The following is a 10,113-nucleotide window of genomic DNA, read 5'->3' as shown; positions in this document are numbered from 1 at the left end:
AGTAAATAACTGAATTTCAAAGTTGGAAAAGAGAGCAACCTGGGAGGATTCAACAGATGAAATCAATTTCCGAATCAAAAAATATGTTGGGATAATATTCCATTTCCCTCCAACCTCGACCCAACGTAAAAAGGCTAATAGTCCTCTCAATACAAGCTGGTTTAGCTAGCAGCCACATTCCAGACAATGAAGCAAAAGACCTTCCTTTTGTTCACGTTTCTGAGGCAATTTCTTTAGGTACATTTTTTACGCGAGCCGCCTCATCATGTACACATCGTTGGTAAATATCATCACCTCAACGATAAATTTGTTATTATCTCAATTCATGACTCAGCAGTTTATGCTAAAACATTACAATCTTAAATTCATCAATCAACACATCCTAATACAGTTCATAAGGTTCAACCTTAACACTAAAGAAATCAACTTGACACAGGCAATCGGACATAAAACAGCTACTAATGGAATAAAATTATCTATTTACCGATGAAGATGATGCAAGAACCTCATCGGTTGTTGATCGGCTCATCCTCTCCGTCACAAACATCCTTGCACAAACTAAAGACAACCGAAAAAAGGCAAAAAGGAAAAAAGAAAGGGGGGGAATAGAGAGATGAGAAGTGAAAAGCAAAACGATGAGGGCACAAAAATATGATTAAACTAAAGCACCATGCCTTGGTTGGAGAGAAAAAAATGGAGAGAATAGTTACATACTCATGCAAAGGTCAATGAACAAAATCAATTGGATCTTTTAATATTTATTAAGAAAAAGATTACTCCAACAAACAACACAGTAACATCTGCAAGTACTGGGAAATTATTGGTTTCAAAATTTTACAACACTCCCCAAATGAAATATTAAAATTGGTATATTCAAAACTTTTGGATTGGATTTTTTCCGATTATACTTGGAGCAATATGGTATTATGGTTTCACAATTTGCTATGCCAGACTAATCTGATAGCTGAACTATGTATGACTCGGTGAGCCAGAAGTTCATCCGAATATGCACCTTATGCATCAAATAAAATTCCCACCATCTAGAAAAGATTACATAGCTTCAAATGAACCAATTAGTGTACCTTGAACACGACAATCTGCAAGTACTCGGGTAGTTACACTGGACAATGAACTTTTTGTCTCTTTACAAAATGAATATTTCGAACAAATGGATCAGAATGTAATGCCTAAATGGGGATAATTAAGTAAAACACATTCAACAGAGAGAGAATCCATAAACATATTGAGTAATGAGCAGAACAAGAAAAAACGACAGAGGATGTCAACCCTAATTATCTTTGTTTTCCAATCCTAAATATAAAACAGTGTTTAAACGAAAGAAATACCTGTTAAAAAAGATTAAATGACTGAACAAGAAATTAATCAACCCACCCCGCAACATCTGACTTGATATCAGCCTTAAAGAGTACCTTGACCAAACAATTTTCAAGAGGAAGAGGAAGAAAAGAAAGAGGTTGTGGTGTGGAAAGAAAGAAAAAAATGGAAAAAAAGAGGAAAATGGGAGAGAGAGAGAGAGACATAAAGATGAGGAAAAATAAGTAGAAAATAGATTACAATTATCAACCAAACATTATCATTTATATATATAGATTACAATTATCAACCAAACATTATCATTTATATATATCCTAATGCAACAATTGTAACTAATACTCCCAAATCATGGAGCATACCACAGGTGCAACAATGAATATTGTGTTACATTGGCAAATGCACTTGTTGCATACCTTTTAGTTACAATTAGGAAATTCAGCAGATCCAAATCGAGTGATTGAGCAACAAGAAGCAGCAGTCCAAATACCTGCATCTTCATGTAATGTAACAGGCCCACCAACCAACAAATTTATGTCAAAATGCAAGATTTATAATAGCCATATCAGACAAACAATGGTTGGATCACAAATCAATCAGCTGTTCAGCAAGGAAAACACACGAGACCACGTTTCTGACTACGGGATCAACTCATAAAATTGAACATATTGTTTTGCTAGGATATTCATCAAATTCAAATTTAAGATTTCCAAAGGCACGCAATTATTGCATAAAAACACAAAATTCATTAAATGGATATAAAAAGAAACGATTATATAAGTTTGATGCTTGGTGGTGGATGGAATTTTACAAGGTAAAGGAATCGCACTTTTCCAACATCAATTCTTAAATATACTAACACAACAATTAAGAATCAACTACCTACTAATGGAGCGGTTATAGTCCGGCATACATCAATTTAAGTAGTTTGGAAAATACATTTCATGTTTGGATCAGCAAAAACTTCTTGAAGCATTTTAAAAAAAACAAGCAAGTCTCCAGACTGTGGCTTTAATCTATTCAACCTCAGACCTGCAAAAGAAACAAAGAGCATGTTCATCACTGCAAGAGAAAAACCACCTAATTGTATTGACCATCAGATAAGAAGGCCTAAGGTTTAAAAAGAGCCTTTCTCCCAATTGATCAAGTGTCAAATATCAACCCATACACCTCTTGAAAGCAGTCAATCTTGCCTAATGTTCCTCAATGTGACTTTGTTGATGATCACATATTTTATCATCACCCACAACTCTTTCAAAAATATTATGCGACACTACATGACTTCCAACTTTGTCATCCTCAGTATACATGGATTCATCCAACCTGTCAACAGAGACATTACCATGTGTGATTGATCTTTCATTCTTATTTTTAACAACTTCAGCTTCATGTTCGATAGGATCAGTATCACTTAATTTATGATTGTTTTCTTCTGAAACAGATGGCGAGTGCTTTCTATGTTTGGATTTGTGATCATCTGAACGCTTACTGCCTTTATGTTGCTTTCCTTTAGTAGATCTTGATCTGGACCGCATTCTATCATGGTGTTTTGATTTCTCTTCTCTGACCTGTTCCATTTTTTCACTTGGTCGATGCTTATCTTCCTGGGAACTGGACCTCGAGCTCCCTCTGCGTTTTGATCTGCTTTCATCCAAAACTTTTGGAGAAGATCCGCGTCCATGATTTCGACCATCTACTGAGGCTGATCTGGAGCGTCTTCGACTCCAATATTTAGACTTTTCTGCTCTTCTGCCATCTTTTTTATCACTAGATTGATGTTTTACTTCAAGAGACCCTGACCTAGAACGCCTTCTCTGTTTTGATTTACTTTCTTCATCCCCTGAAGATTGAGACCTGATCCTATGATGCTGAGGAGATCTTGAATAACGGGATGATTTTGTTGTTCTCTCTTTTGGACTAATTCGGCACCCCTTTGGTGAACTTGAATCTTCTCGATGAGACCTCCTAGTTCGAAGGCTCACACTTCTGCTCCTGTTTCTCCTTGCAACAGGTGAACGGCTATCACGAAACCTATCTGAGCCCCTTCTTCTACTTCTATCAGAGCGATCCCTACTATCCCTGTAATATCTTCGTTCTTTTTCATCGCTCACGTAATGGCGAAATCTCCTAGATGATCTGGATTTGTAACCACGAGCTCGGCGAGTTGGAGGCGAGAATGAGCGAGACCTCCTCCTCGACCGGTAATTAACAGGAGATGCTGACTTGGACCTAGATCTTGATTTGGTTCGACTACAAGAAGGTGCCCTGAAATACAACAAGAATCAGATGTACAGCTGACTTTCAAGGAACCAGTTCACCATGAAATTTTTTGAACTCAAGAGAAAAGACGACAGCTCTTAAGCTGGAGAAGTGGCAAGTCAAGTGTCTGACACAGATGTCAGAAAGCAAAGTAACTAAAAAATTAAATGTTTTTTTTCTCCTTCAGAAACAAAGAAAAACTGGATGATATATATTATACACAGAACATATCTAATTTATCTACAGACTGCTAATTTTTATTTTTTAAGGAAAAAAATCAACATATAAGATAAATGAGTCCCACTTGAGGGAAAAGACATGCAGTTAATAAAATGCGGTAAAGATCATACGATTACCAAAAATAACTCATGTTTACTGCATTAGTAAAAGAAAATAAAAAGAAGCCTTGAACATTTTAAAAAGACAAAAATTAGTTATTCCTTATCAGTAGTATTATAGGATGAAGCTCAAAGATCAATTTAAAACCAGCAGCATGAGAGCAACATGCCATAAGAGCAACTGGAGGGTAGTTCCTGAATTTAATCGGTCTGCTAAAGGTTTAGTGTGTGTAATGCCATTTGATACCTGTACTCAACAGACTTCGACCAATTTTTTAAAAAAGTTAAAACTAAGTGCATGGTTCTAAAATTTGCTAGACGCTAGGGACCAATTTTTTAAAAAAGTTAAAACTAAGTGCATGGTTCTAAAATTCGCTAGACGCTAGTCGGGCGCCAGACTAGCGCCTAGATCCTAGGCAGCTTAGGCGGGGACAATGCGTTGCTACGCGGATTCTACGGTATAAAGAGACTTATAATGGCCCAAACTTTGTTAAAATCCAATGGACACCTGGTTCATTCCTCATGCTTACATCAAAATAATAGGCAATGCAAAAGAAATCAAAATAAAGAAAAAAATTACCTTTAGGGTCTGGTTCGATTTTCTTATGTGTGCAAAAGTAAATAGACAAAGAAGATGAGAGTGGCGTGTCAGGGAAAACGCAAGTCAACAAATCGTGGTTTTAATTGGGCTTCCAATCTAAAAAAATTAAAAGCACGAGCCTATAATTATTTCTTATATCATGTTCTAGTTTAGTTAGGCTTTCAAAAATTAAAAGCCCAAAAATAATTTCCCGCAAAACTTTAAACACCTAGGCCCGCCTTGAACCGCCTAGACCCGCCTAAGAGCGCCTAGGAGCCCTTGCCGCATAGACTGGCTGCCTAGAACCTTTTTCGGTGCGGTCAAGCGGCGCTTAGCCCGAGTTTAGAACACTGATTAAGTGAAATGTATTCAAATCATTGTAATTATGGGAGAAAACCAACCAACCGCTTTTCAAATGTAATAAAAATAGACAGGAAACATATTCCAGGTCAATGTCATTAGAATGTGAATAATACAGTATATACAACTGCATTAACTCTCACAATAAATGTAGAGGTGATTTCAAGAATATTTCAGATCCCTATTTATGTTCACACCCACTTTTATTTCACAAATAAAATTGCGTCTCAAGAACTTCAACAACCAAGGAACATCCAACTTTATTGATAGAAAACCTTCCTGACGGTAATCAACTGAAGGCATCCGAGAACAGAAGCAGCATACCTTGATTTTTTATCAGAATCCTTTTCTTCAGTAATCAGCCCATCTGCCTGCATCTTCTTAGTTATTTCTGCAGCTCTGGCAGCAGCTAAGTCAGTTGCAGACTTCATGGTTGCTGCTCTGTTGGCTGCCTGTTGTGCTGTAAGTGCTTGCTGCATCAAGAGAGCCTGTTGAAATTGCATTTGTTGCATTGCAACAGCTTGCTGCATCACCAAAGGCAGAGAGGATGAAGCCATTGAAGAATTTAAAACAGGCTTCGGCGGAAGTGATTTGGCCATTTCAACATTCAAAGGACGACCCCCAACTTCCATATTATTCAATGCCAAAGCAGCTGTAGCTTCTTCAGGTTTTGAGTATTCAATGTAAGCGAAATGTTTTGAATCAGTGATAGTGCATTCAACAACTGTGCCACCAAAGCCAAAGAGCTGTTTTAACTGATCCCCAGTCAGAAGTGGGCTGAGATTGCTAACTTGCACAGTCTTTTTAAGAGAATCAGCCTTTCCTTCTTTATCAGCTGATCCTGACAGATTAACGGAATTGATAAGAACAATCAAAATTCTTCAGAATCAATAATGAAATGACAAGTTAAGTAGTTAACAAATCAAACGATCAAAAATATCAACTCCAGAGAAAAACTGAAGCTGTAAAAAAAAAGTAATCAACTGATAGAATTAGCAAAAAACATAAATAAAAAATCAAGCAAGTCTTCAATTTTAGGTTATTTAAAAAATAATTCATTACTGACAAGACTGTATTGGTTGAACTTGGGAAGTGAAATTCAAACCAGAGGAGTCATTTGAGGAATTAGCTTGGGCCTGCGCAGCATGGGCTTGAAGTGCCTGGGCAGCAACAATTGCCTGAGCAGCAGCCATTGCAGCAGCAGAAGGTGCCATTGGCACTTGACTGTGAGTTCCCATGGTTGCAGCTAGTGCAGTCATCAGCAGATTGTGAGGAGGGTGACTAGACTTGCAATCAGTTCTTGCACACCGCCCACTAAGATATTCTCGACAAATTTCGCCAAGAGATTGCCCAATTCCGGGTAAAATTGCTCCACCAGAGGCCCCAGAAACAACACCTGGAATCATACCAAGCAACCCAGGAAATGAGCCAGATACAGAACCAGAATAATTTGGCATATTGGGCATGGTCTGGTTAACTAAATTTGGAAATGAAGCGGCTGGAGCCATCCCAAGAAGCCCACCAGTGGACGTCCCTGGATAAAAGAAATGAGATGTTCAAATTTGTACCAAGTAGTTATTCATAAAATTTCTCCCTAGCCACCAAAAAGTGCACTGAAGGAATTTAGGACAACAATTAAACTCATTTCCCTCAAGAAATGTTGCTCAATTATTCAGAAATAGTAAAATTTGATTGATTTTAAGTATATATGATCCGTAATTGGAACTCAAAGGAATGAAATGGCATATACTAAATCCAACGAAGAACTGGCCAACTAATTCTAGATATCTTTTCTAGTATATATTTAAGACAAATGAGTACATCGTTCGAAATGAACATCGGTAAAGACCTTATCTAACCAATAAACAAGGAAGCCACAAATTATAGTTATCAATGAACTACTTAGAAATTGGAATTATGTGACTTAGAAGCACATGAAGCACAAAATTCCACATACAAAGCTTGTAAATGCTTATCTGGTGGTATACATAATCAACCCAACAAATATGAAAAACACAACAGAGTATGCCGCCCTAAGAAATATCAAAGGCAAATTAGAACCAAAAAACAAGATGTTAATAAACTCATAATAGTTGTTTCAGCAACAAAAATTATTCAAGGTTGATAAAAAAAATGAAGAACACAAATCATGATTTGTTTATAAGCGCACAACAATGAAGCCAATTGAAACATATCAAGCAGCAGGTCCAAGCGTAGAACTGGAATTTTTTCACTAAAGAGTTACCAGCAGATAAAAAAACTTATTTCTTTCTATCTAAAACCTTGGCACAAATCAAAACTAGGATCCTCTCAAAAAGATATAATGGAAAAGATAAAGAAATTTTTTGTTTTTTTAACAGTTTGGGTAGGGGAGCTGAATTTCCTTTTGCTTCACCACGAAAACTGCTTTCCTTCTTTGAAAACATTTTTAAGTTAAAACAAAGTGGAACTTTTTTTAAAAAAAGTAGCTTCTGGTTTGAATAGTTTTCAAAGATAAAACAAATTCACTTCCGGAAATTTTAAAAGGCTTTTGACCATCAAAGCTCACACACAAGATGTGAAATTAACTACCGGAAATTTCAAAAGGCTTTTGACCATCAAAGCTCACACAAAAGCTGTGTGCCTACTTGGGTCAATTGCCACACAACATAACATGTAAAATACAGAATATACAGCTTGCAGGCATTGGTATGTGATGCATGTACAAACAAAAAGACCAGATTATTCACACAGCCAACAAGTCATAACACTATCAAGAATCAGGAAGATTGGCATTTGACATACAATTACACATACCTTACAATCATTCCTAATAAATTCACAGTGTGTTTATCCCCACATGAGATTCCTACACGTGCAATTTGCAACTTAAAGTCTTTTAGAAACTAACAGCATTACTCCACACTCGAATAAAAAAGTATACATGTCTTTCTGTATAATAATTTATCATATTTCCTGATCGAGAAGAAAAACAATGCCAGATTAAAATGTCAACACGATTACAAGTAATCATATATGGATGTGCACACATTTCCAGACAAAGTCAGCTATCATTGACGCTCCAAAATTTGAGACAAGGATTATCTTTGGCAATCGATCAGAACAATACTGCAAGCTACATCTTTAAATACATGCATAAAAGTAGCAGATACAAATCCACCAAATAATAGATAAAGCTACTTATATTGACACTCCAGGAATTCACTTGGCTACTGAGAATATTCTTCTCCGGAAGGATTCCTAATTCTTGGAGGACGAATTTTACCACCGTATACAAAAATGTACACTTCAAAAAAGCAAAAAGAGAAGAGGAAAACACATACCAGTGCTAAAGAAAACAGGGAACGGACTTCCCATAATTGGCCTCCCATTGCACTCAACATTCACCATATAATTTCCTTTCTTAGGCACAACATATGTCACACTATACGTCCCATCACCCACATCCTTAACCATCCCATTCTGGTCCGAACCCCCAACGCCCATCCCCGGCACAATCCTCACCACCACGCTAGCCCCTCCCCGTGTCACATTCCTCCCATCACCGTCTTTTGTAACGACAGAAAACGTCGACCCTACACACGCCGTCCCGCCCGCAATGCCCGCACCCTGCGCCATACACCTCGCAGGGTCCACGGGGCCCACAGGGCGTGTGTTATCCGATGATTTATCGTCATCGGAATCAGAATCGTCAGACGATGGAACAGCGGAAGCTGCCTCAAGCTGTTGGGTCTGGGATTTGTTGAAGGTGGCTTCAAATGCAGCTTTGGCAGCGGCGGTCTTCTCGGCTTCACTTTTCAGCTTGGCTTCCTCAGCCTGCTTCATCCATATCGGCTGCTTGGTGACTGCCGTTGCCGCCAAAACAAGATTGTTTGAATTGTTGCTACGATCGGCCATTAAATGCGCAATCGCGAATAAGCGAACCCTAGTTTCTCAGGATATGTTGAATGAACTGCGAAGACTGTTCGGTTCGGGAAGGATTAGGGCTTAGAGTGATATTTCAATAAGCAGGGGGTAAAATGTAATTCTGAAAGACAAGTTGAAGTAGATAAATATATATATAATATATATATATATATATATATATATATATATATATATTTTTAAAGGGCCGCGGGATAATATGGTTGATTTTGTAATTGATAATTAATATAAAATATTTTGTATTTAATCTTTTCAAATTTATTTTCAATCTTGAAACTTATTTTTAATAATACTACAAATTCAATACGACAAAATATAATATATAAAAAATTGAATTGAGACAGTAAAAGAAGAGATTTAATTCTGGGAATACCAATTAATATATGATTCATATATGGAGCTTTTACAAAATATAAAAGGATTTAACAAAAATATACCAAAGAAATCAAACAACAATTGATTTTAACAAGGTCCGTATCAGAAACATAAATTCAAAAAAATCACCTACAAACACCTTAAGCGTCATTTCTCGTCAAAGTAGGCTAAAATGCTACATATGAAATTATAATTTTCTGGTTAAATTCGAAACTTGTGTTTACCATCTTCTGATTCATCTCTCATCTTATGTTTTAACCAAAAAAACATTATATTACTTCTTAGAATTCCAAAACTTAAATAATTCTTTTGTTATCTCATATTTATTTTAGGTTACAAACAAATATAAACCATATCATACTAAAGTCATGATTTAGCATAAATAAGTTACCCTGTCATACAAGCTAATCTAAGTAAATAAATAAAAAATAGATAAAAAAACAAAAATTAAAAACAGTTTAAATGAAGAATATGATGTACCAGAAAATTTAGATTTCTTAAATAAATGAACTATCCCTAAGATAGAACCTAAAATGGTTCATAAATTAGGAATTTTTGAAATAATCAGTTTTAAACAAATAGTTAAAACTACAAAATCATATGTACATCTTCATAATGAAAAAATGGTTTTAGATTATTAAATGATAATGACATCTCACCTTATAAGAAAAATTATAAAATTATTCATATTGGATTAATTTAAATAGCTTTAGAGTTTTAAAAGGTTTATCAGAAAGTTTTATAGCAGCTTTAAGATATTTTAGAGTTTTAAAATATTTATCAGAAAGTTTTATAGCAGCTTTAAGATATGGTAGAAATTTAAACTGAAAACAATCCTTAATGAGAATTATTCAATCTAGTCTAAGCATATGGTCTAGTCTATTTTGATGTTTATCCAAATTTATCTTTATCATTATCAGATATAAATATACTTGATTCTTTAAC

General features: G+C 35.8%; 1 protein-coding gene across 16 annotated transcripts; it reads right to left on the bottom strand.

Annotated features, from left to right (window-relative positions):
* Positions 1-277: 277 nt before the first annotated feature.
* On the bottom strand, positions 278-8,895 carry LOC140833060 (uncharacterized). 16 transcript variants are annotated; one of them, XR_012118273.1, is made up of 7 exons: positions 8,193-8,894; positions 5,975-6,403; positions 5,194-5,710; positions 2,215-3,597; positions 1,749-1,822; positions 1,347-1,430; positions 278-558 (listed from the first exon to the last, which is right to left on the bottom strand). XR_012118273.1 is itself a non-coding variant. In XM_073197458.1 (5 exons), exons 1-4 carry the CDS (start codon positions 8,764-8,766, stop codon positions 2,526-2,528), a joined length of 2,592 nt encoding a protein of 863 aa, XP_073053559.1. In that variant the 5' UTR covers positions 8,767-8,895; the 3' UTR covers positions 278-2,364. The 16 variants fall into 16 exon arrangements, 3 of the variants coding, with proteins under 3 accessions (XP_073053559.1, XP_073053560.1, XP_073053557.1); XR_012118276.1 differs by having other exon boundaries at positions 278-1,822; positions 2,272-2,364; positions 2,526-3,597; positions 8,193-8,895; XR_012118277.1 differs by having other exon boundaries at positions 278-2,364; positions 2,526-2,655; positions 2,822-3,597; positions 8,193-8,895.
* Positions 8,896-10,113: the final 1,218 nt, after the last annotated feature.

The sequence above is a fragment of the Primulina eburnea genome, chromosome 5 (assembly GCF_022965805.1).
Source record: "Primulina eburnea isolate SZY01 chromosome 5, ASM2296580v1, whole genome shotgun sequence".
NCBI lineage: Eukaryota > Viridiplantae > Streptophyta > Magnoliopsida > Lamiales > Gesneriaceae > Primulina > Primulina eburnea.
This window is presented reverse-complemented; position numbering and strand designations above follow the sequence as displayed.

What these genes read in the sequence shown, in the direction of transcription:
- LOC140833060 (XM_073197458.1), bottom strand. Translation starts at nt 8,766, where the DNA reads ATGGCCGATCGTAGCAACAATTCAAACAATCTTGTTTTGGCGGCAACG. An exon ending in TTCCTCAAATGACTCCTCTG is followed by an intron (nt 5,711 to 5,974) that starts GTTTGAATTTCA and finishes TTAATCTGTCAG; the next exon opens with GATCAGCTGATAAAGAAGGA. An exon ending in GATTCTGATAAAAAATCAAG is followed by an intron (nt 3,598 to 5,193) that starts GTATGCTGCTTC and finishes GTTGTATTTCAG; the next exon opens with GGCACCTTCTTGTAGTCGAA.